At 43.1% G+C, this 26,743-nt stretch overlaps 1 protein-coding gene across 1 annotated transcript in view; it reads left to right on the forward strand.

Annotated features, from left to right (window-relative positions):
• Nucleotides 1–266: 266 nt before the first annotated feature.
• The window catches only part of RAB8B (RAB8B, member RAS oncogene family), a 56,923-nt gene continuing 30,446 nt past the window's right edge, over nucleotides 267–26,743 (forward strand). Inside the window, exon 1 of the mRNA XM_026478232.4 lies at nucleotides 267–496. Coding sequence (XP_026334017.1) covers nucleotides 373–496 — 124 coding nt within the window. The 5' untranslated portion in view covers nucleotides 267–372. The remainder of the gene's footprint in view (nucleotides 497–26,743) is intronic.

Raw genomic sequence — 26,743 nt, forward strand, 5'->3', positions numbered from 1 at the left:
AGACGCGTAGAAGTCGAAACCGAGCCTTCCTTCCCAGCAGGCGTGTGATCATCTAATCCACCCGTTCACCCGGCGCGGAGCGGATCTTCCTTTATCCCCTGGGGCTGGTCGGACAGCCGGCGCCGGGCACGCCCGAGGCTCCTCCAAGGAACTACAATTCCCATCTAACCCTGGGATGCGGGCGATGATGACGAAGCCCCCGCGGATTGGCCGCGCGGGGCGGGGCGCGCAGGCCTTCTCCAAGGGAAGGGGCGGGTCGCAGGGCGGGGCGAGCGGCGGTGGCTAGGCGGACACGCCCCCTCGCCCGCGGCCCCCTCCCCGCCTCTCTCCGCCGCTTCTGTCGCTCGCGGGTCAGAGGGCCGGAGCGAGAAGATGGCGAAGACGTACGATTATCTGTTCAAGCTGCTGCTGATCGGCGACTCGGGGGTGGGCAAGACTTGCCTCCTATTCCGCTTCTCCGAGGACGCCTTCAACACCACCTTCATCTCCACCATCGGTGAGGGAGGGGCTGCGGCCGCGGACGGGGAGTGAGAGAAATATGGGGGGCGGGTGCAAGCGGGTCGGGGAGAGGGCTGGAGGAAGGCTTGGGAGCCCCAGGGAGGCAACCCCGGGGACGGCAGGGTGGCGAGGGCAGTAGGAGGGGGTGAAGGAGTGAGGGAGAGGGGCGGACGGGGACGTGAGGCTGGGGTGGGGCGAAGAGGGAACTTGGGGGCAAAGGAAGGGGAAGGGGAACCAGAGCAACAAGGACTAGGGGTATTGGGGGAAATGAGAGGGTTGGGGGAGTGACAGGGAAGGGCCTTAGCGGGACAAAGTGGGGGGTGGGAGACACGAAATCTCATGGAGAAAGAGAAGGGGATAGTGGGTGTGAAATAGATTAAAAGGAAAGAGGAAGGAAATGCGAAGGGGGAAATGAAGCTTTGGGGGAATGGGAGGGACGTGAAGTAAAAGAACAGAAGACACAAGGGACAAGAGAGGTGAGAACCCAACAATCGTAAGGGAATTCAGAGGAATGAGTGATTAGGAGGGGAGGGATGGGGGGCCCTGGCCACAAGAGGTCTGGATCTCTTGTCATGGGAGGGGCAGAACGAAATTGCAGGATGGGGAGAATAGTTCAGGGGATCAGAGGTCGAGCGAAGACAGGTGGTGGGGAAAGTAAAGGAAAGCTGGGTGTGAGATCGAAAGGAAAAGAAGAAGCAGACTATACAGTCCAGAGGTTGAGCAGAGAAGACAGAGAAAATGGGAAAGGGAGAGGAAGTGGAAAGCGTGGGGGACAAGGCTTTCTCCAGTAACTGGGAACCCTGGTTACCATTTTCTCTCTGCCTTTCCTTTGGCTCAAGTGCAGGAGAAAGAGTAAAACGTGACTAATGGTGGAATAATGTCTACAGAGTATTAAATTGTTCTGTGAGCGTTAGCTGGTGTTAAGAGAGTTGGTGACTCTTGGGAATGGTGTGGTCAGGAAAGCATGGTTCACTCCTAAATTTACTACCATCTCTTGAGGAGCCACACTTCTCAACTTTGTAAATTCTTGGGCTTGAATGTTCAATAACTTGTCAGCGGAGAAATTAATCTTACATTCTGCCTGCCTTCCTATGCATTTTCGCCTTGGTTTTAATTATTACTTGCTAAATGAATCACAACATACAGTGTACCCCCCAATTACTTTGAATTGATTAATCGTTTTTCCTGATCTTGGCGGGGAGCTGTCCTTTCTACTTTTGTCCTGGCAGACTTTGTGTTCAGGTAAGGAGATCTGTAACTTACCATAACTGAAGAGCAAATCAAAGCTGGTTTTAAGCTGCCTATACACGTGACCTTAACATCATTTCCTTTGTTAAATAGCTGCAGTTAATTAAGTACCTTAAGAATCTTAGCTTTTGGTTGTCTGGGTAATGTTTGCGGTTTCTAATAGTAGCTCACTTAAGCACCTTTCACATGGTTCTTATAGCATATTTCACTGTGAATTTCTGGGATTATTATGGTGCTGTGGTAACAATTGTATTTGAGTATTGTATGTTTTAAAGATAATTTGTCATTTAAAAAAAGAATATTTGGGTATAGAGCACTCTTAAAATTGAGAACTAGGGAAGTCTATGGTTTGTTTGTTCTGGCCTCTTTCATATGAATTGAGTGCTCTGAAACCTCCCTGGTGTTATGATGTCTGGGCTTAGGGAAGTTTGAGTTGCAAGTTCTTGGCAGTCATTCTTGAGTGGGACTTTTTCTTTTCTGAGGAAGCAGATTTTAAATGTCATGTCTCAAGTATATTCCTAAGAGATTTGGTGGGAGCCGTCACAGGAACTAAAGGACATTAGTTTTGGATGCTGGTACTTATTTCAAAACCCCGAATAAACCTTTTACATTGTTGAATGCATAGTGCAGTCCAGATGGTAAAGGATCGTTTCTAACAAGTTGAGTGGGTAGCCTTTTGTTCATTCTCTGTGTGACCCTCCCAGAAGCATTCTCCTAGGTCAAAAGTGAGTGAGTCTCCCTGATGTGGTTTCTGTTAAGCTCCTTGGTTGACTTTTGCTTATTCGAAATAACTTTATTAGTTTCCTTTTTTTTTTTTTTTTTTGCCTTAATTTTTGTCCCACATTTCCTGTAAGGGTATCTGCTGCTTTTTGTGACAGTAGCTTTTAAAAATTACTTTTCATGCTGATGGCTTAGAATCTTTCTTATGTGGATTTTTTTTTTTAATTGAAATTGGTTCCATGTAGGCTTGCAGCTATGAAGGCAGGAAAACCAGTGTCCTGAAACTGTGTAGAACAGAAGGTAGATGTTATTTGGGGTGAGTCTCAAATGTGATCTTGGTCTGTTCTGTGGGGTGGATGTGGTTAAAAGAGGCTGTGAGCTGTGTCTTCAGTTGACATGGAGGAGGGGCAATCCATCCATGCCTCTTATTTAGCCACAGAGCCCGACAGGAAGTGGTATCACACTGCCTTCAAACAGCAGAAAATTTTTTTACCTGAAACCTAATGCTTTGCATTTGAAATTAAGCTGGGAAATGAAGGTGAACATTAACATCACTCTAGTGAAAAAAGTTCCACACATTCTTCAGTAACCACAAACATAGGCGTGCAGTGTCCATATCTCTAGCAGCAATATCCACTCCCTGCAACCCTCTCCCCCATCTGCTGGTGATCTGAAGTTGTTGAGGTAAGAGTTGGTGGCCCATCTCCTCCCAATCATAATTATTTTTTGAGGTACCTCGGTGTATAAGTTCCTGGGCTTTTCTGACTGGGTTTTGACAGGGTCTGCCACAGCCTCACTGACTAAACTTGATAAGGTCAACATCACAGGAAAAAGCCATTTCTTAACACCTGAGGTTTTTGTGTGGGTGATTTGGTAGATACGCACGTGTGCTTTTTTCTTCCCGTGCAGACACGTTTAGTCTTAGTATTGCTTTGTCAAAGTTCAAGTCATTTTTAAAAAAGGCATCTGCCATCCTCAGAGCCTGTTTGATAGTGGTTCGGCCGTCATGGGAGGAAGGAGACAGTCATTTTGATTATAGATATGGCTGTCTCATGGTACTTTCTTCTCATGTCTCTAAGGCTCTGCTGCCTTCTCTGAGATCCCAGCTCCCCTCATTTCCTTTCTGCTCTTGGGGGTGGTGGAGGGTACATTATCTTTCTCCTGACCCTTTCAGTGAATCAGTCAGACAATATTCGTTAACTGTTGAGTAAGGATGTTGTATGCATTTGAAATTATAGGCCCAGTGCCTAGGACCAACCAGCCTTTCAGTTCAGAGGTTTGAGAACTGAAAATTTTATTTCTTTTTTCTTTCTTTCCCTTCCTTCCTTCCTTCCTTCCTCCCTTCCTTCCTTCCTTCCTTCCTTCTTTCTTTTTCTTTTTCTTTTTCTTTTTCTTTTTCTTTTAGATTTATTTATTTGAGAGAGAGAGACAGCAGAGTGAGAGAGCTGCAGTGGGGTGGGCGTGGGAGGGGAGGTGAGAGGGCAAGGGAGAAGCAGACTGCCCACTGAGCAGGGAGTCTGACATGAGGCTCCATCCCAGGACCCTGGGATCATGACCTGATCCAAAGGCAGAAGCTCAACTGACTAAGCCACCTAGGCACCCCTGAAAAAAAGGTTTTCAATGAGCTTCCCTAAACCTCCTACATAATCATAATTTATGTTTTAAATGTCTGTAAGATGTAATGTAAAGACAGCTAGGAAACAGTAGTACACTCAGCTGTGCATTATGTTTCCTGTGGGATGTGGGTGCAGTTTACTATTGATATGAGGCCACACAGGCACCTTGGAATGGCCTGTACTGAGCAAGGTGCTGATAGAACAGGAAGAGAAAACCTAGCCCTGTCCTTTAACTGGACAACGTGAGCGTCTTCCCTTTGCTGTCTCTCCCCTGCCCTCCCCCCTCTTCCTGTTAGGGTATTTCCTGAGTGGTTTCATTATTTAGTACAGTCATAGTTTGACAGCAGAAGGAGCTGGAGATTATCGACTTTCCACCCCTGCCCCAATTTTTAAGTAGGAAAGCTAAGGTTAGGTTGACGGTGTCAAGATCGCACAGCTGGCTGTAGCAGAACCTCTCCTGAAGCCCCCAGTTCAAGTCTGTGTGACCTCTCCCAGTCGAGCTGCTGCTCCTTCTGACCAGTCTGATCGGCTCCATAAATCCAAGTCACCACCTTTTCTGGGGAGGAATTAGATTTTGCACTTAACGCTTTTCTGCGAGGAATTTCTCCTGGGATAACTCTGCATATGATAGCCGACCTTTGCCCTTTCTTTTGTGTCCCTAGTTACAGGTTGGGAGATCAAAGTGCATCCTGTCATTAAAATTCCTTCCACGTGCAAAACAGCTAATGAAATCATGTTAATAGCAGTATGCTGGTTAATTGTTGCACCCTGGTCTCATCAGAGCACTTTCAGATATTTGATTCTGTATGCATTTTTTTCGTGGATTCACTTTTCCTAAAATCAGGAGTTGGCGAAGTATGGCCCCGGGGCCAAATATGGCCTGCAGTTTTTGTGCCCATCAACAAGACAAGCAAAGAATACTTCTTAACTTTCTAAAGGGTTATTGAAATATAAAACGAAGAAGAATATGCAACAGAGACCATATGTGTTCTACAAAGCTTAAAAATATTTACGAACTCTTCCTTTATAGAAAAAATTTGTTGACCCCAGCCTAAAATTAAAAACTGTTTTTGGTTGGTAGCAATTCAAGGCTTTTATCAAGACTTATTGACTGAAAAACAAAGTTTGTCATATTTACATTTTTATCCATGATGTTATCAACATTTGGCTGAGAATCATCCAGATACGTAGAGCAAATGGATTTTAATTTTCATGGTTGTTTTCCTTGGTTTCAGCCTCTCAAACAGAAATATGCAAAGAACATGCAACTTCAAATTGAACATTTTGTACATAAAGCCTGATTTTAATGTCATTGTGTTCTCTCGAAGCTGTCAGTAGATTTTCCATCTAAGCGATAGCTTTCATAACAATACTGTTTCAGAAAAAGTAGAGCTTAATGCTTGATAATAAAGGGTTAAACTTAACCTCCTCATTAGTGTTCTAGCGAATGAGAAAAGCCATTCAGCAAATAAAGAGTGGGTGTGGGGAAACTGAGTCTTGGATACAATATGGATATGTTTTAAGACTAAGTGTACTTTACAAAAAAGAGTTTTCCCAGCTGTTCTGCCTGGCAGCAAATCAGGGAGGAGGTTCTCTGGGCAGCAGCGCCAAGATTGTTTGGACCCACTGAGAAAGCTAGAGGGAAATAGGTTTGGATATTGTCTTCGAGGGAAATAAGTCTAGCCTTTGAAGACCAGGAAAAATTTAGCAGTTGAGTTTTGAATTAAATCTGATAACTGACTCTGAAAAGAACCGTGGAACCAGAAGCCAAAGACCGACCGGGGAGCTGTTGGCACAGCCTGAGGCTGAGTCTAGCTTAGGCCTGCCTGCCTTCCTGCCTGCACACGGAGCCGTTCTGGGGACCAGTTCTCTTGTGTGTATTAGAAATGGGAAGATTCTGCAGGAAAGAGATTTCATGCAGGATGAGGAGAGGGTTGGAGTGGGGATGGAGAAGTGGATTTCAGGTGGTGAGTAATACTGTGGAGCATAACATAATAGGGTGCTTCTGAAATGTAAGCAGCAGATGAAGTGGGCTGTTTCACGTCTGGTGTTACGGAGAGAGCATGGTGAATGAAGACGAGCAGTGGGTCTGCAGTCAGTTCACGTCCTGGCATCTGCCATTCCTAGTTTTCTGGCCTTGGTGAGTCACTTGTCCTTCTAGAGCCTTAGTTCCTTCGTCTATAATAGAGTTTAATAATATTATACCAACTTTTCAGGGTTGCTGTGAATTCCCTAGGGCAGGAATCAAGCCTTATTCACCTTTTAAATCTCCAAGGCCCGTGTTAAATGACTCATCAACTGGGTGAATGAATGGCTTGGTGGAGGAATCGTGAAAGCGCTATATGAGCTATTAAAGCATTGCTTGAATTTTGGTTATTATTCTCTCTATAGTATCATGATTAGATTATGTCTGAGATACGATCAGAGGTGCTTAATTGGAATTCTTAACATGAGAATGGTATTTTCCCCAGTATAAAATGTTATATATCTATTATCTGTTTTAAAGGGATATTTTAGACGAGGTAAGATATCACTTATCTTTTAGTCTCCATAATAAGCTGTTTAACACCCTTCTTCCAATCCCCCACTGACATAAATACCAAATAGAAAATGAGTGAAATCACTGGGTTTGCTTTAGAAGAACCATTTCAGCTTTGTCTCTGCCCATTAGCTTCAAACAATGCAACAGATGCCTGTTAACAGTTTCGTGCCCAGTTTTAATTAGCAGATGGAGCTCTGTTTGTGTCTGTATTCTGCCCAGTGCTTGTTTGAGTGACAGGGTAGTGAGTGGATTGGAACTGGGCTGGGCATTTGGGTTGAATAAAGCCAAATTCTGTTTTTAAAGAGATGAATATAAACATTTATTGTATAGGACTTGTGTATTTCACTGGAATGGCATAGGGTCTGGAGTAAAACGAATGTTTACAGTTATGTTTTCTGCTCAAATTACCGTTCTAAAATTACATAAGGTAGAAAAGAATGACCACTTTATGGCTTATATGAAGTGCTTTACTGTCATCAAGTGTCTTTCTTTGAAGACCCATTTCAGGATTTGGGCAGAGTATGTTGAGGAACATGCAAAGCTGGGATGAAACAGACCTCAGCATGAATGCCAGCACGGGTGGATGGGTGGCGGCCACTCGCAGTGCTGCCTGCTGTAGAGTACTGAGCTCAGCGAGACCAAGGGCTTGATGGGTCCCTGACCTCTGCCACACTGATGGAGGGGAGGGTGGCTTTGCCCTACACATTTGCCATCTCTTTCTCAAGTGAATAGGTTTGCTGTCTATCGTCTTAGGGCTAAATTTCAGTATTAAATATAGTATCTGGGAATGATAATTGGATATGTTGTATCTGGAGATGTGTCCTTTTCCTCCGCTCGTTTTGTGTTTGGGGATTTTTCTTATTTTGAGTCGAATTAATAAGAACCTTAAGGGAAGTAGGTATCTCCTGATTGTCTTTAGAGGAAGAAATGTCTGCGTTTTTGTTGTTGTTGTTGTTGTTTTTTAAGTTACTGAGTTACTCAGGACTTCCTTTGGGAAGCCACATGAGGTGGTGGGGGCAATTGGAAACTGTTCTCTGCAGCAGACCTGTTACTTGGCTGTGATGAAATACCTATTTTCTCGCTGTCTTACTTGTAGCGTTCTGCATCAGTGTGATTGGGCGCTTTGGTATTTACCTGTTGCTGAACCTTTGGACATTTTCCAAGTAGCTCTCATCTTCCTCAGCCTAGAATATTAGTTCTTGGTTCCCAGGAAAAAATGCTAAAGCTCTCTATGTCCTCACGTTCATCAAATTAGGCTTGCTATGACTAAGAGAGAGGCTAGGACAGTGCTCGTTGCAGCCTGATGACCGCATTGCAGGACTTCAAGGCACTGTGTTTGCAAAAGCTGGTTAGGGATGGAATCCCACCTCAAGATGATGAAAACCAACCACAAAGTGTTAAGCAATGTGTCGTGTTGCATAGCTTTCTACTGGCAGAGCTGGGACTGGCATGACTTCCCCACATCACATTGTAATTTTGCATATTTTGGCAAAGAAGTTGGCAGTAATTATTTTAATAACTTATAGATGTTTTCCTGCTATATGAAGTGGCGGGACACTCTCTACACAATCACATTTTGACAAGAAATGTAGGGTGATCTATTTAAAAGTTGAATTATTAGAGTTTGTTTCTTCTGGCCCTATGCAAAATTTATCTGGAATAGGTATTACAAAATATTCTAATCTCATACACACAAATACACAAGATCCATCACAAAAACTAAATACATAGAAGGGTTTGTATTGCGAGTGGTCAGTGACTAACCCTACTGTAATTTGTTTGTTGCTTATGAATTTGGATGGAGTAGCCGTTTATGGTTTTTAACAAGGAATTTTTTACTTTTTCTTTTCTAAAGGTCTCTGAATAAAATCTTGAGATGGCATGGAAAACAATTTTTATTGAGAGTTAACTCTTTCAGTTTGGGAATGGTTCAGACCCCTGTCTCCTTTGGACTCCACTAACACCTCACCCTTACCAGGGTTTGGGGAAAGGGGTTGGATTGGGAAGAGGAAAAGAATGAAAACAACATTCTGTCCCCTGCCCCTGTCCATCTCTTTGGCTACTCCATTAGTCCCTTTTGCTTTTGTTAGTAGTTGGAGATACTATTGGGTAAGGAGTTAGAAACTTCTGCCTGAAAGGGTGTGAAGACTGGGGCACCTGTCTGGCTTAGTCAGAGAAGTGTGTGACTCTTAATCTTGGGGTTGTAAGTTTGAGCCCCACATTGGGTGTAGAGATTACTTAAAAATCTTTAAGAAAAGAAACAAAGGGCGTGGGGATTAATGGTGACTTTTGACTTCATTGCTGTATTATATTGTTTAAAACTAGTTAGGAAAAAATTGGTGCTTGTCTCAGTGTTAGCCAGTAATGAACAGTGACAGATTAGGTTGTCCACAAACAAATAATTTGAGTGAGTGCATTTCCCATTTTGTCTACTTACTATTGTTTTGAGAATTTCCAGTCTTACAGAAGCATGGAAAGTTGGTGGGAAAAGCAAAATAATCTCTTTCACTTCCAGAAAATGCCCTTATAATCAAATTTTAAAAACATGCATACGTAATATCAGGTGTGTCTCTATCTTGGCCCTTCAGCCTTCGACTTTGACAAATACCATTGCATTTTAAATTTGTATTATGATCTCAGTATATGATTTACCACATTTTTTGTCCAAATCATCTATTATTGCAAAATATGTAATACTCTGAGGGGCACCTGGGTGGCTCAGTCGTTAAGTGTCTGCCTTCGGCTCAGGTCATGATCCCAGGGTCCTGGGATGAACCCCGCATTGGGCTCCCTGCTCAGCGGGAAGCCTGCTTCTCCCTCTCCCAATCCCTCTGCTGGTGTTCCCTCTCTCGCTGTGTCTGTCTCTGTCCAATAAATAAATAAAATCTTTAAAAAAAAATATGTAATACTCTGAAAAACAATTGGTGTGTGTTTGCAATCAGCCCTGCTTAAGCCCCTCCCAAGGAGTTGGACTGAGCCTGTTTTCTCATTGTGAAAGGCAGATACAGGCTTCGACCGTTTTCATAGTCTCTTCTGGCTGCAGCATTCTGTGAGTCTATGAAATCAAGTAGTGTCTGTAAAGAAAAAAGGGTTTGTCCTTTCTTTCTTCAGTTAATGACTATGGGCAAAGGTTCTTTTTGCAGGTGAACACTAGTGTCTTGATGACGTGAAGACAGAAGGAAGAAATAGTAGCACTAGTTAATACCAGCCAAGCCTGTATTGATCTTATAAATTGGTTACACTTTTTGTAATCCTAAAGAGATTGCTTAATGAATTTGAATCCTGTCCTTAAAATATGCTTTGGTTCGGGGCGCCTAGGTGGCTCAGTCGGTTAAGTGTCCAACTCTTGGTTTCGGCTCAGGTCTTGATCTCATGGTCATGAAATTGAACCCCATCTCGGGCTCTGCACTGGGCCTGGAGCCTGCTTAAGATTCTCTCTCGCCCTCTCCCTCTGCCCCTCCCCCTCTAAAAATGCTTTGGTTTGAATAATAAGGCCGAATGTCACCAAAAAAATAACACGTGAAAAGTTGGAAAAAACATTTCTTTGAGAAGAGATGCATGAAGTATTTTCACATTATCTCATTTTCTTTACATAGAACAAGGTGAGGTAGGTGAAAAATAATCTAGAAAGATAAGAGGCTTTTTGCTGTGTAGATTTGCTGGTGCTAAACTTCCATTTGACAGATGAGGGGCCCGAGGCCTGGAGGCACGGAGATGGCTCCAGGTCTCACAGAGCCAGGCCTTGAGCATCTGTTTTTGGATTTCAAGTCTCTTTTCTCTTATACTCATCTGCCTTCAGTTCTCTTGCTATGAAAAGACACCAGTGGTATAGCCTGGACATAGCCAGCATTCTGTAGGAGAAAATTCAGGATTGAACCAGGAGATACAGGGTCCAAGCACATGTCTGTCCTTGATTAGCCATTTGCTTTTGGTCACATCTTTTAGCTTCTCAGGATCTTTGCTTTCTTACCAGTTAAAAGGAGAGGCTGGCGGTGGGGTGAGGTTGCTTAGGAAGTTTAGGTTGGGAACTGCAGAGATTTTGTTAGTCTTTTACTAATGTAAGACACTAAGTCATTTTCATTTTCCCTAAATTCACTCATTCAGCAACATTGTTTCATCCACAAAATTTTGAGAGGGGAAAGAGTAACAAGTATCCAGTCAGTTTAACACAATGGTGAAGAGGGCTCCAAACGGGTAAACATCAGTTTGTGAAAGCATGGAGGAGAGGTAGAGGAAAGTTTGAGGAGGAAACGGCATGTAAGCTGAAATCAGACCCTGGAGGACTTAGTTGGGCAGAATGGGAGAGCGCGGGGAGGGAGGGCTCCCGCCGCAGGTGCGCCAGACAGCACAGCCGTCTGGAGGAAGTCAAGACATCCCCTTTGGCCGAAGCCTCCAGTGAGGTGGGAGGTGAAGTTGAAGGTAATTAGAGGGCAGGTTATGATGAGCTTCTAAACCTGGTCAAGGGTCTGGACTTTGTCCTGAGAAGCGCTGGAGTCACTGAGGATTTTAGGTGGGAGACCAGTTAAATTAGCAGATGGTATCAGTTGCCTCTTAACTTTCTTGGACCCTATGTTCACAAAGTGCTTTCACTTGTAGCTCTATTGAAACTCCTCAGTAATGGCATCTATGGATAGAGATTGCTGTCTCCCTGCTCTGGAAGCTAAGGTTCTGATAGAGTAATTGACTTACCAATCAAGTAAGTCTTAGAGGAGCCATGACCACACTCTGTCTACACCAACCTGCTCCTCCCAGAAGGGGTCCTGGAGTTTTCCGTGGGACTGACTGTACTGGCACTGAAGCTGTAGTAGCCGTCCCTTTCAGTGGTCTGTAACAACTGTGTAAAGTGACTTGAGAAGTGTGTTGCACGGAAAGGTGAAATCAGCTTGTCCCCAGACAAGCTCCTGCACAGCTAACACAGGCAAGCTTTGCCTTGCCTGCTGGCCCTGAGAGGTCAATGGACTTGTGGTTTGGGGTTGTCTCCTGGCCTCTAACTCAGTCCCTTAGGAAGCAGTCAAATATGTGCACAGCAGAATGGGGGCAGGAAGGGACAAAGTTTAATTATGAATCCAACTCTTGTGAAAAGGAAACTAATTATTATGGCATCTCAGCACTGCCTCTCCACATGGGGCCATTGGTTGTTACGCTTGTATGTTGTTGGCCTTAGACTGTAATGTGCTAGGAATAGCTGCTTTAATTGTAAGCTTCTTTCCTTTGACAAATTAAGTTTAAACTTTATGCTAGCCTGTCCTGTTCTTTTTTTTTTTCAGGGTGAAATCGTCTCTACTCTGGGTTTTGTTTGTAAAGCCCTGTTTGGCAGTTTTCCTCAAAGTCGCAGGGACATTGTAGACTAGACTAACACCTGACTGGTTTGCTAGCCCTGAGTTTCCAGAATGCTGCTGTGAGCCAAAAAGCAGAAAGGCCCGAGCAGCTAAACTTGATAAAACAAAGTCCCATCTGCTAAAACTCATGAAGTTGCCTGCTAGAGGAGCCCCTAGGTCTCTCATTTAGCCTTTGCATTCTGGATTTTTACAGTGGTCCCTAGAAGATTAGGAGCAGAGCTGAGGGCCTCCTAGAGGCAGGCCACCAGCATCCAAGAGGAAAAAGTGGCAGTGTGCCACTGTAGCAGGGACACTCATTATAGGACTGTGGGCAGCTCAGTAGTAAACTTCCTTGGGCTTCCATTTCTTCAGAAGCAAAAAGGGAACGTGCTGTGCGATACACTCTAAAGAACCTTCCAAAACTCTGATCCTGAGTGATAACGAAAGGATTCACGGACAAAATGAAAAAGTAGACTTAGGAACCCAAAATAACATGGTGTAGATAAAAGAACTTGGGCTGTTGAGACAAATTCAAGTTCAAGTCCTATTTGAGAGCCTTGGGCAAATGCTTTAAGCATTTTCTTTATCGATGGATTTTGGTTTCATTTTATTTTGAGAATGAAATGCATTGTCCTGTGTTTGTTGGCTGCGGCACATGGGACATGCACAAAAAAGGCATGTGTGTGAGTGATCTCAGTCCCAGTTCACTGAGGATAGGTCCAGACAGCTGTGAGGGAGGACCTTGGTGATCCATCAGGGCTTCGTTGTTAGAGCACTTGCTTTTAATAAGAGCTGACATTTATTGAGTGCCTACTATGTACTAGGTACAGTTCCAGGCATTCTCCATGGCTTAACGTTTTTCATGGATTGGTCCATGTCATTCTCAAAACAACCTCTTAGATGCATTCTGTTATTATTCCCATTTTCCAAAAGAGGTGATGGAGTCACAAAATGGTTGAACAACTTCTCAAGGGCACATAGCTGGTAAGTAGTGACACCAACCCAGATCGGAATCCAGGCAGTCTCGTTCCAGAGTCTGCTTTTAACCACTGTGCCTTTCTACACCACCAGCAACTCAGAAATATTAAAGAAAAAGAAAAAGTATCTTCAAGAAGGCAGTGTGGTGCCAGGTGTCCTGACCAGCTGGGCGAGATCACCAAGTCTTTTGACCTCGTTGGTGTCAGTTTTCCTTTTGTGCAGAGGGTTGCTGTGAGGTGCTTTAGTGCCGGTGCTGTAGTAAAGCGGTTAGGGCAGGGGCTAACGTGCAGCCAGGCTCAGGAATTGGTGAGGGGTTTCGTTTTTTCCAGGTAATTTAAGAAGCACTTGTTAGGGTGAGTTCCATAAAAATTATGAATGGAAACATTTTGGTTACTTAATGGGGTGTGCTTCAGTTTTCGAGAAAACTCCTTCTGAAAGTTGAGGCCCACATGCGATTTTCAAAGCCAGAATTAGAAATATTTGTCTTTAACCTCCTTCTCAGAGTAAAGGGGATTGTCCCTGGCCTTGGCTGGCTTTAAGAAGGTGTCCAAGAGCAGCCCTTGGCCTTAAGGGCAGCTCGTCAGTGTAATGTAAGGAGTAAATTCTCTGCAGCCTTCTGGCTGCTGCGGACTCCTGGGGCATCTTGAGTTCTTCCTTTGGGTGAGAACAAAAACAAAAACAAAAAACAGTGCAAAGTACCCTGTCTAGGAGGCACAAATGTTTCAATTTAAATATTCCAGCTCAGTGTCCTCTGTTAGGGCCCTGAATTTTAAGTGCAGCGAGTTTCTGAGTGAAGTCTCCTGAATTTTAATGAGTTTGTTTGCATACATGAATTTGAACAATACATTAAATCTTGAAACACCGTAGCTGACTTTAATGGAGTAAATTACCCAACTTGAAAGTTAGTTGATAGGCTCTTCTTTACCAAATAATCAAGATGATGTTGCTATAATCTCAAAAAAGTCATTAATCACATTTTTACAGTATCGATACATGCTATTAATTTCTTTTTAATCATTAAAGTGTCTCATCAAGAGAATTAGGGGAATAAATGCGTCAGTATGAGTGTGAAGCACGATTTTTCCCTGTTGTGATATTTAGTACTTAACGAATGATTACATGGACATGGTAGGCATAAAGCTGAAATTGGGTTTGGTTTTGTACTGTATTTGCTTTGGACCAGGAAGGTGAGGTGAGATGCTCTTCGCTAGCTTAAAAGTGTTTTTAAACATTAAAAATACACATATAAGGCTGGTACAGGAGGTGGTGGGGTCCATGTCATGAAGGGCCTTGAGGGCCAATTAAGGAGCTAGATTTTCTTCTGACTCTAGTTGAAAGAACATAGGCAGGGGCGCCTGGGTGTCTCAGTCGTTAGGCGTCTGCCTTCGGCTCAGGGCGTGATCCCGGGTCCTGGGATCGAGCCCCACATGAGGCTTCTCCTCCGGCAGCCTGCTTCTTCCTCTCCCACTCCCCCTGCTTGTGTTCCTCTCTCGCTGGCTGTCTCTCTCTCTGTCGAATAAATAAATAAAATCTTAAAAAAAAAAAAAAAAAGAAAGAAAGAACATAGGCAGGATTATGTGCATACGATTTGTAATTTTAAAAGCTGCGGTGGTTTTAAGAAAATTCATTTTGGGGGCGCCTGGCTGGCTGTCAGTGGAGCTCGTGTGACTCTTGATCTCGGGGTTGAAAGTTCGAGCCCCTCATTAGGTATAGAGATTACTTAAAAAGAAAATCTAAAATAAAATAAAGTTCATTTTGAGTCTTATTGGCACTGAAAAACCATGCTATGGAACTCTCTGGTCCAGTCCATTCCTTAAAGTTATGTTGCATCCAGAAGAGTATCTTATTAACGATCTTCAGATGGCCAGAGTCTTACCTTCTCATAAAGCATAAAGATTGTGACGGTGGATTCAGCTAATGCTCCAAGCAATGAAATGTGCCAGAAGCGTTCAGATCATCACTTCCGATTGTGACCTTCTGGCGGACAGGAACCATGCCTTGGCTCTTCAGAGCTTGTTTATCCGGTGCTCAGGCACACAGTATTTGTTTGTGGAATAAGTAAACTAACACCATCCATTTCCTTCTGAGAATGGGTCTTGGGCTCCTGCGATAGTGACATCTCATCCATTAGCACATACATCAGCTTCAAAGGATGTGTAATTATCACCTGTTACTGCTTATGGTCTTTTTCTAGATGCAAGATTGAGAAAATCAACCTGTTCCTCTTTTACCCAGAGAACAAATGCCTGCTAACTTCATTTATGCTCAGGCGTATATGCACACTCTCTGGCACATGGAAGGCCCTCAGGGAGTGTTTGCTGAGTGAATGTCCAGTTGATGGCCAGTGCCATCTCCTCAACTCCCAGCTGTCCATGGCTCACTCACATCTCTTCCCATAGTTTCCAGGAAAGACCCCACCACCCCCTAACAGGAGCTTCCTCGACCTTTTTTCTTGCCATCTCTAATTTCTGGGTACTTTCACCTTGCCTTGCTTCCTTTCCCCTTCTCTCCAAGGAGGTAGTGCTGACCTGTTGGTTGATGTCTTGTAATACCTTCCCTCTCTCTTGTGACTGGACCCCTGCCGTTGTCGCCTTCTCTCTTACATCCTCTGGTTTTTTTCTTTCTCGTCCTCTGTTGTAATTGTCTCCATTCTAATGAGGAGAACCCATAAATGCATGACTTCCTCAAGTCACCCATCTGTTCCTTTCCTTTCCTTTCCTTTCCTTTCCTTTGTTTTTGACTCGACTCCTTAAAAGGGAAGTCTTGTCACCTGCGCTTTTCTCTGTGTCCTCACACATTAACCCCTTGAAATCCTGCTCCACAGGCTTCAACACTGCATTCAGGTCACCCTGTCCTCCTCATTGAACAGGCCACTGGCCCTTTCTCCATGCTTGTCCCCCTTGGCCTCTCAGCAGCATTTGGCACTGTTTATTACTTGCTCCTTGAAACTCATTCTTCTACCAGCTTCCAGGAATTGTCTGCTCCAATTTGCTTCCTACTCTTCTAACTGTGCCTTCTGTTTCCATTGGTAGCCTCGTTTCGCCTTTTAGTTGAAGTCTTGTCCAAGTGTCTGTTCTCAATTTTTTCCTTTTTTCTCTTTTGGAAATTAGGCACTTTAATACAGTTTATAATCACACTCATCTGTGTGATTACTGCATGAAGGTCTGTCTTTCTGCCAGATTGACTCTCTGCGAGTGCAGGTCCCAGCTCTGTTGTTCGTCATCTATCCCTAACACCTAGTACAGTGCTTGGCGTGTAGAAAGAGTTAAAAAAAATCCCCAAGTGATGAAGGAGGTAGGCTTGCCCCCTTCTAAGTCTTCCATGTAGGACTCCCCAACTTCTTATCTTGTTATATCTCCAACCTCTCCCAGCATCTTGCCCTGCATGTCCCGCCCCAAAATGCATTCATTTTCTCTTCTTATCTCGTACCCTTTCATGAATTTTCATAAGTCTGTTAACACTACCATCAGCTTTGTTTTGTTTTGTTTTCATTTATCTAGGCTCAAAACCTGGAAGTCTTCTTTGGTTCTTTCCTTTTCCTCAAATCCTGCATATAAGTTGTTGCCAACCCCTTTCCATTCTTTTTTCTACCACCGTCATATATGCCCTCCACACCTCTCACCTGTACTTTTGCAGCGTCCCCTAGGTGGCCTGGGGCTATACCCCTCCCCCCCATTCTACCCTGTACGCTTTGATCAAATTCATCATAGAGCATAGCTTTTTTCACTTTGCCTAATTGAGTACATCTTTTTCAGTCTATCCTTCCACACTCCCTACAGTGAGGCGTCAGCTTGTATTTCCTTCTGTTTCTCACAGGAGTCCTACACTCAGGCCCAGGGCCTCCTAAACTGGTGTACCCAGCAGGCCGTGGCCAAGCTTTCACCTGACCAGTGTAAGGCTCCTAGCTGCCCTTGTGTGAGAAGGAACGCCATTTTTAAGTTTCGAGATGATGTGCTTCCTATAATTTTTGGAATTCAGATGCTCTTTTACTTAGAAAACACTGGCAATAATAGATGGTCATTATTTATCTCACTATCATTTGCAAAATAAAAAAATAAATTGCAATAAAGTTCTTGCTATTTTGTTTCTCTGAGGGAGAAAAGGCTATTTCTAGCTCAGTTTTCTCCCCAAGAAATTTTATGAGGTAACGGTTCCTAGCTTAGTATATTCCTTCTTTCAACTTCTTCCATTCCCCCTACCACCATCGTCTTTTTTTCTTTCCTTGAAATTTTACCAGTTCACAAAGTTAGAAAGTCTAGGAATCACTGCTCTACCCTGAATGGGTTGTTTCATGAACACACTTCATATTTGCCCGTTGACATCCTCCCTTTCCTTCCTGATGCTCCTCAGGATGTTCCTTTCACGTGACACCATGTCAGAGCTTGTCCCGGCCCTCCCCCATTAGAAGATACTTTGTCTTTCTTCCGAGGTACTTTGTACCCTGTAGTACTTTGGACTTCTGCATGACATCTCCCATGTTCTTCCTGTATTCAAGTAGACTGGCTTCCTTCTCTACGTCCCCCCCCCCCCCCACCCCATGATAACTTTCTTTAGGACAGAAGCTTGTTTTGTGTGTGTGTGTGTTCTTTGCATTGCTAGACATTGTACTTGGCACATAATCGGTGCTCAAACAAATCGTCACAGAACTGAAATCTTAGGATGATAGTGATGAAGGGATTAGGTAAAGCTCACATTTTTTGGGGAAAGGATCTTTAAAAAGTATTCAGAATTTTTTTTGATGATTCTGAAATTAAAATTACAGTGGCTTACTAAAACATGTTGAGAATAATTCCCCGTTTATCTTTATCAACTCGGGGCTTAAACCCAGGACCCTGAGATCCAGACCTGAGCAGAAATCAAGAGTCAGATGCTCAACCAACTGAGCCGCCCAGGCGCCCCTGCCCATTTATCTTTCAAAGACAAAATCATCTTAGACTGTAGCTCTAGCTATCGCAAGCATTGGATTAAGGTCTGCTGTGGTTGTGGTGGTTAAATTGAGAAATTACACATTTGACATCTTCTGTGAAACCCGTGAAATCTTTGTTGGAACGTTGATTTTGATTTCATTTTGACAGACGAGGTCCTGAAAATTTTCTTTCCTCCAGGTGATAGGCAGGATTTCTTTGCCTCTGGCCTTCTCTAGAGCTGTCAGCTCCCTGTGAACATCGGACCGATCTAGATAGCGAGGCTTTCTCTATGGCTATGAGTAAGCTGTCTATGAGCCATATACAAGCCTGTCACTTTCATTTTTCTTTAAGACAATTTTTCAAAAGTGAATTAGGTTTCTTCTTCCCACTTTGTCTACCTCTACTCCCCCCACCCCCCAATCTTTGGTTACTGAGTTTGAATTACGCAAAAGGACACTTGGATGAGAAATAAGTAGTATGACAGCTAGGCCTCCTAGTATATGTTTGAGGCAACCTTCAGTGCAGAATACCTTCTCCCTTTGGGTTCTTGACCAGCTGTGGTAGAGCCGTGTCTCACCATTTCGCACTGAGACACTGAGGTCATTTTGGACTTGGAGAAAATGGCAGGGTTTCTGACATAGAAGACCTTGGGAGGAAAAGGAAGAGTGTGCCACTGCCTCTTAGGTCTTGCCTTTTCTACTGAAAAAAGGCTGGGGAAGGGCGGCGAGTGGCACTGGCAGTGGTGGCAACCACGGCTGTGGGTACTGGCCAGTGGGCCAGTTCTTGGCCTTCTTTTTTTGAACTGTAGGCTGGTTTTCTATTATGAGCAACTGGTATGTAAATAAAAGATGAGACACTGAATTGTCTCTTGGGGAGAATGAAAGCTTAACATCATACCACAGGCATTTTCTAGCAGCATACTAACAGTACTGTGTGGTATGGTTCTAATTAACTCTGAAGGGCCAGGCCTTAACTCAACCTAAGGAGAGTTCTTTTGCCAAAAGATACTACTGGGCGGTGACCCACTGGAGCCCTTACAGTATCAAAGGATAAAAGCAGGAATAGAGGTTGGGGGAGGATTCTGTGGTTTGTTGGAGATACGTGTCTTAATCTGCAAAAGCCCAAGTAAAAGTGATTGATCAACTCTGCTTTCATTGGCTTAAGTGTTTGTTTTTTTTTTTTTTTTTAAAGATTTTATTTATTTATTTGACAGACATAGAGACAGCCAGCGAGAGAGGGAACACAAGCAGGGGGAGTGGGAGAGGAAGAAGCAGGCTCATAGCAGAGGAGCCTGATGTGGGGCTCGATCCCATAACACCAGGATCACGCCCTGAGCCGAAGGCAGACGCTTAACCGCTGTGCCACCCAGGCGCCCCTGGCTTAAGTGTTTTGCTTTAAAATCTTTTTTGGCTTCTCCGGCCCACCTTTTCTCTGTTGACAGGGGGACAAATAATAGAATATCCTTTGTACATCAGAAGTATAGAAATTGCTGAGATTGTGGGAAAATTCAGGAGCAGATGTTCCTGACACTGCAGTGAAGTTCTTGCCCCTTTATGTGTTGGGAGGTTGGGAGATTATTGTCTCACTTATTGGAATATTATAACTGTGCTCTGTTCCAGGCTGTACTCACTCACTGTATCTTTCATTGACAGGCTTATTTCACCCTGTTGTCTCTTAACTATGTTGACCATTTGAACAGAAAAGAATGTGTAAGATCTTAGGGAGAGACTTAATTTGAAATTGTCTTTATAAAACTTCTTGGTACTGTGTTTGGCAAATATTTCCTTTAAATATATCGCTCTTTTTTTTTTTTTTTAAGATTTATTTATTTGAGAGAGAGAGAGGAAGCGCAGGGAGGGGCAGAGGAAGAGGGAGTCCTAAAGACCTAAAGTCCAAGCAGACTCCCCACTGAGCACAGAGCCTGATGTGGGGCTGAATCCCATGACCCCAAAATCCTGACCTGAGCTGAAACCGAGAGTGGGACACTCAGCCGACTGTACCCCCAGGCACCCCTAAATATGTCTTGTTAAAAGTAAAAGTGAGTGTGGTAGAGTTGAAAATTAACCTCCAATTTAATCCAGTTATGGTTTTGGTGCATTTTTGGCCAAGCACCACATTTTCCTTCATATTGCCTCATTGACTGACCATATCCGTCATATATATCCTGTCTGAAGGTGAAATGCACCTCCTTAATTGTTCAGTATCACTAGGAAGCCTGTCTTCCCAGAGCAATGCATTGTGGTCCTGCCTAAGTTGGTATAAAAGCATCCTTGGTGTGTAACAAGCGAAGCATGTCAAAGTAGTTCACAGCAAAAACCAAACAGCAACACAAACTGGATTCCCTGGTTGCTGCTGGATCGGTCACTGTGTTTGTCATTTTTAAACCTCCAAGTTGTGAGATAAAGTTGTTAAGGGAGGGATTTCACCAGCACCTTTTCTGTTTCAGTTCATGTTTGTCTGTGACTCATATTTATTCTATTCTAACCCCATTTTGCTTGGAAATGTTTTGTATTAGCAAATCTCACTTTCAGCCAGGGGAGGGGAAATTCTGATTGAGCCTCAGAAGAGTCAAGATATTGTGGTGATGATTTGGTGTTACTTTTGACTCAAGAAAAAAAATAGGGAATCCTTACAAAGAAAAGTGTTGTAAAGTGTAAAGTGATTCTTATAAATAGCGCAAAGAAAAGTCATCTCTGAGCTTTACTGTGGGGAGGAGGGGGGTGGGGCTCAGGGAAATTATTACAAAATTTTCCTACATGGTGGGGAGATAGATAGCCTCTGGACTTCCTCACGTTTCCCTATTCGCTAAAACAGCTCTAGTGAATTGCCTCCCGATTGGTATATGAATAGGAAGAAAGACACTAGAACTTTTAAACTTGATCTTGAAAGGCCCATCTTCACATATAATCACCCACAGATGTCTGTATGTGATTATATATTCCCGTAGAGAGGGAATGATAAATGTAAATGAGAACCATGATATAATTTTGCCTTGCTTGCTTGCACATTTTCAGAATATAATTAAAAGCACATGCCACTGTCGGTTAACTATGAGGTTTGTGTTAGGTTTTTGTAAGACTCTGGCAGAAACCTAAAGCATGTTTTAGTATCTAAGTCTTCCCTCTCTCCTCTATCCCTCCGTCCCCACCCTTCCTGCCTCCCTTCCTCCTTTTTCTTCCCTTTCACCCCTTTGAAATCAAAAGGAAACTCTCTAGGTTCTAACTGACATCTCCTCAAAACTAGGGATCATTTAATCTTTAAGGCACAGATTAAAAGAATTTTCATTTTTCTGCTTCCTAGCTGGTACCTGCAATTATAACTAAGTTATACTACATAATTGCTTTCTGACTTCTTTCTTCAAATAAAATCCGATGAGGATAAATGTCCTGTAGCTACTATTTCACTACCCAAAACGAGTGGCTATGTAGGGAGGTGGCATGAGGGAAGGGAGGCAGAGGTTAGGTTAGGGGAGCAGTCATAATATGACTCGGTGGATTGGTGTTTAGTAAATCACAGTCCTCCAAATAGTGCCAAATGCCCAGAAAAGCCACTGTACTGCCTAAAGAATTTCTGGTTCATTTAGTCACTCAATTTATGCTTAAAACTGTAATGTGTCCCTCCTTTAAATTCAGTAGGCTGTGCATTTATGACTTTAGATGATGCAGCTTTCATCTTAAAAATAATGATAAAAGCTTAAGTTGTAAATTTAAATTGTAATATGGACCCTGAAAAAAACCCACCAACCCCATGAAAATATAAAACAGTCTTCCTCTGGTTCAGGGCAATTCTTGCATGAGTTCTTCTCAACTGCTTTTGTTTGTGAATATTAAAACTTAAAATGAGTAAATTTTGTCTGCCAAGTAACTTTCTACATTTTCCACTTATTCTTATCTCTGTGTCACATCTGCTCTTAAGAATAAAATAAAAAGTGGCTTCCTTTTCTGCACCAACATTGTCAAACGTAGAAATTTCCAGTGCTTAAAAATGCTAACTGGTCATTCTTTTTACGGTATTACAGCCTGGGAGGTAAAGAGTCTGTCTAACCTAACTATCCAAGAGCTTAATTTCAGTTTGAAAAAAGGAATTCTTCAGTGGTGTTGAATTCCTTAGAAATGGGTGTGCACAGTTTCTAACTCTTTCCAGAGCTCATGCATCTGACAATGGATGTGGCCAGGGCGGGATCTCTTGCCTCCAATTTCAGTTCTACAGTTCATTTCTCTTTTCTTGTGTAACCCTTGTGATGTGAGTTTCTGCTTTTGAGAGTTCACATTTCTGGTTTTTCCCTCCTAACTTAACAACTGCGCGTAGTGGTGGGTTGTTTTGTTTTTTGGGGTTTTTTTCCTAAAGAAAAAATATTTTCTATGAAATACATAGATCGTATTTATATGTACTTTTCTTGTTTAATAATTAAGTTCTTTCAAATTGAACAGGGCGTCTAAAGCTCTCCTATCCTCGCAACTTGTGTCTCTTCATCAGATCAGGTGTCTGCATTCTCTACAGCTTCCCCATTCCAAACAAGGCAGATACCTACCTACTGTTGCTGTTTATGACCAAATACCATGTTTGCCCCAAACCGGCAGCTAGGCCCCAGGGAATCTGGAAGTTGAAGACTGGTGTCTGCATAATTCAGTTCCAGAGCCCTTCCTCTTGCATGCACATCCCTCCTCCAAGCCTCGATTTGGACATTTGCCTTCCTCCACCCAGACCTCAGTTTCCTGTTGTGTAAAATGGGCGTATTTATCCTCCATGCAGCCTTGTTATGAGAGTAGTGATGAAGTATAGTTAAGTATGCCTAACACAGTGCCTGGCACTAAGTGGGCTCTTGAGAAGCGATAGCTATTTTTATTAATGATGGCCTATCTCATTCTAGCTGTCAACATCATTATCTGTTGAGGGGGTGAGGGGTCTCAGGAGAGATTCTTGAGGGGTATTATTTGATTCCATTACAGAGTTATCTAATCTGATGCTCATTTTGCTTGACTACATTTTGTTCTTTGGTACAATTTGTGCTGTAGCCATTCTGGACTGATTTAAATGGGAGTCCTTGATTTTGTAGGCAATCATTTCCTCATCTGAGAAGTACAGTCCCATTCCATTCATTTAGAATGAGGTCAGTTACCAAACGGGGTTGAACTCTTCTGCCTTTTTTGTGATGGGCTTTTCTCTCTTTGCTTCTTGGCCTTAGGCCGATGGATCAAAACATCTCAGGTGATGGAGGAAGCAAAACCTCTGGCAATGTTATGCTCAAAAAATTGGGCATATGGCCCAGGCAGTATTTCCATTATTAGAATTCTCCTTTTTCTCCTTTAAGGCTTAGCTCCCTGCCCCTTTCTATGTTTCTTTAACCACAAAACAGAAAGAACAACAACACACATACACTCTCTTTTTAATGGTTTCTTATAGTTAACAAATATTTTAGTGCTTAGTGAGCCCCGAAATTGTCTTTGTTTTTTCTCTCTGTCATTAAAAAGTGAAGCTAGAGTGGTCTCTCCTAATCAGCACTGGATTTTTTAAAAAGGAGGGAAGGAAGGAAGGAAGGAAGGAAGGAAGGAAGGAAGGAAGGAAGGAAGAAAGAAAGAAAGAAAGAAAGAAAGAAAGAAAGAAAATGTGACCTTTGGTTGACTTCCAGAATGATCTTTAGGCCAACATTTTTCAGTATGGGTTGCAACCTATTATTGGGTCATGAAGTCAGTTTAGTATGTCCAGACCAACTTTTTTTTTTTTTTTTTTAAGGGGGAGGAAGAGAACAGACCAGAACATAAGAGAATAGAAAAGAAAATATAGGAGTCCATCGCATGTGTAAAAGTAACAAGGGATAAAAGTCAGCTGCTATTTTGTGAGCTTTTGTTTCAGTTATGTAACATGTATAAACATGCACACATACGTATATATGTGTAATGTGCCGTGATGTAAAAAGTATTTCTTAACTGTGGGTCAAAAAGCTAGAAATCCGGGGCGCCTGGGTGGTGCAGTTGGTTAAGGCGTTCAACTCTGGACTCGGCTGTGGTGGTGAGCTCAGGGTTGTAAGATCGAGTGCCACATCGGCTCCGGGCTCAGCCTGGAGTGGGCTTGAGATTCTCTCCTTCTCTCCCTTGGGCCCCTTCCTCCCCCCCCCCCCACTTTCTCTCCAAAAAAAAAAAAAAAAAAAGAAAAGGCTAGAAAGCCACTGCTATGGTTGCATTTGTCACTGAAGAGTTAAAAAACAAAAAAATTTTTTTGAAAAGGCAATTATCGGGAGGCTTATTTAATCAGATAAAACCCTTTTTCCCCATGAAAGAAAACTGGGGCCTTTTAACTGTCAAGCCTTTTATTGATGGAAGGCTTTGGCTGCTGGTTTGACTTGCTCTGTTTTTGTTAGGGTCTTTTGGGTAATGAGCCTATTGTCTCTCTCCTTTTTTTGGTTTCCTGCTTTCTCTTCTCTAAGTGGACCCTGGAAGGCATTCTGGCTGTTGGAGCAATGATAGAAGTTATTATACAGCAGAGACATCTGCAACATATGGTTTTATGATTGTTGCTAGGGTTTTGAGAAAATTATAGTTTGGGGAGAAAGTAAAACTCTCTGACCAACATGAAATATCCAATTCTTTCTTCTCCCTGGGATGGCACTTATATTATTGTTCCTCCTGATATGATTACAGAATTGGTTTTTATTTACTTGCATGTGGATTTTTTTTTTTTTTAAAGATTTTATTTATTTATCTGATAGAGATAGAGACAGCCAGCGAGAGAGGGAACACAGGCAGGGGGAGTGGGAGAGGAAGAAGCAGGCTCATAGCAGAGGAGCCTGATGTGGGGCTCGATCCCAGAACGCCGGGATCATGCCCTGAGCTGAAGGCAGCCGCTTAACCGCTGTGCCACCCAGGCGCCCCTTGCATGTGGATTTTTAAAAATCACCTACACTCCTAAGCCTATCTAAATTAACATGTTACTTTAAGGATTAGAATTGAGACGATGGTAACAGAACTTTTAACTCAATTCTGTATCTGTAGAAGAGATTGCATTGTTGTCTTTTTTCCCATTCTGAAATGAAAAGACATCTATTTTATGTGTGCTTAATATTGTGTTTTGTGATTTATTCTTTTCTCAATAATTTAAATATTTTAGTGTTTGTGTGTGTGTGTGTCTTTCTTATTATCACCTAAAATTATCCAAATATGTAACTTAATTTGTCCGTCATTTAAGATGGCATTCCAGTAGGATTAGTTTGGAGATATGTGAACCTGATTGTATTCAGAAGTAATTAACCAATGTCAAGGAGTATTTTTTGAGTACCTGTGGTGTGCTGAGCAAACAAGAGGGAGGTTCCTAAAGAATTGCTCTAAGTAAAAGTTGAGGCTTGTGCCTCATAAGAACTTACCTCTCATTCATCCCTGTAAACATCTTACTCCGCTGTATCACTGTGCTCGGTTGTCTGCCTAAATCTAATTGGGAAGGCAAAACTTGTCCTATGAAATAAAAAGAATAATTAAATGCCGTCTCTAACGATACTTATTGTAAATTCTAAGGAATTTGGGGTAGAGAGTGAGCAGAGTCGGCTAGGATAGCTGGAGGACAGAGGAAGTAGAGTTACTGAGTCTGGAGCCATTGTCAGCATTCCAATGGGAAAGATGGAGAATATTCCAAACAGTGGGGGAATCCGGACAAAGGCTTAGAGGCAGGGAATATCAGAATGGAACAGGAAAGAGGCACTTCTGAGGAATTGTGAGAAGGCTGGGTATGTTGGGTGCAGACATTTGAAGGTGGAGGGATAACTGTAGCTTTTCATAAGCTGAAAAGGTACCCCGCATCCTGCTGGTGCTTGCAGTCTACTTTGGGGGAAGGGAGGGATTATAAATAGCTGTGAGGCTGTCCTGTAAGTCCTGTGCTAGAAGCCAGTACTGGGATGGAAGTATTCTAAGCAGAAAGCTTGGAGTCACCATGTCCGTGGCCACCCTTGAGCTATATTGGGACTGCTTGGGCTTGGGGCTTGGCTACATTGCTGACTCAGTGACAGACTTCCTTTTTGGAACAGGCCTGGCTCCTGACTTGCCAGCATATGACACTCAAAGTTCACCAGGTCATCCTGTCCCAGACTGCCCAGTTGATGGTGAAGCTGCAAGATAGTAATAGCCAGGCCACCTCTGGCTGGGGATCCTGCTGCATTCCTAGACGGGTTCCCCTGAGTGCTTCTCCTTGAGCACCAGGGCATGGTTGGAGATCTGTACGGGTGCTTGCCCTCTGCCAGGCCCACAAATTAATGATGGAAATGTTTTCTTCAAAGCAATTATTGCAAATCATTACTAATATTATTTCATGTTAATAGAGAACCATGTTTGATTATCATTCAGCTTTTGCTGTTACTCAGCCCCCAAATCTCTGGCTTGTAATAGTAACACACATTTCACTCTTACAGCGAAGGGTTAACCGTATCCTTGGTTAGTCTTCCCTCAGCTATATTCCTCTCTCTTTTCCTGCCCAGGCTGCTAGATTAGCTGGTTTCAGACTGAGACACCGGCGGGAGATGGGAGGGGAGGGGACCAGGAGACACCAGAGTATTTCTCCTTCTGCCTTTGTGCCTTGGGTAGCTTCTTCAGCAGAGGCTGTTTCTCTGGCGCTCCAGTTTTCACTGGACAGCCCCCCCATCCTTATTGGGCAACACCATCTCCTCCTTTTGTCTCTCTAGCTTAGCAGTGGTAGTGGCTTCCTACTGTAGCTAAACCTTTTACCATCTCCTCTAGTTCTCAGCAGCATCATGGCTTGTGTAATCAATTCCCTGCATTAAATTCCTTCTGTAGTAAATACTTGAAGTGGTTTCTTTTTCTTGATTGGCCTCTAACCGATCCACTGCTCCAAAAAAGTTTTTCTTTTTGTCTTTTACAGTGTTTTTTTCCTATGGTGCAGCCTCAGAAGTAGATATAAAATAACCCATTTCATGAT

The sequence above is a fragment of the Ursus arctos genome, unplaced genomic scaffold (genome assembly GCF_023065955.2).
Source record: "Ursus arctos isolate Adak ecotype North America unplaced genomic scaffold, UrsArc2.0 scaffold_28, whole genome shotgun sequence".
In the NCBI taxonomy this organism is placed as follows: domain Eukaryota; kingdom Metazoa; phylum Chordata; class Mammalia; order Carnivora; family Ursidae; genus Ursus; species Ursus arctos.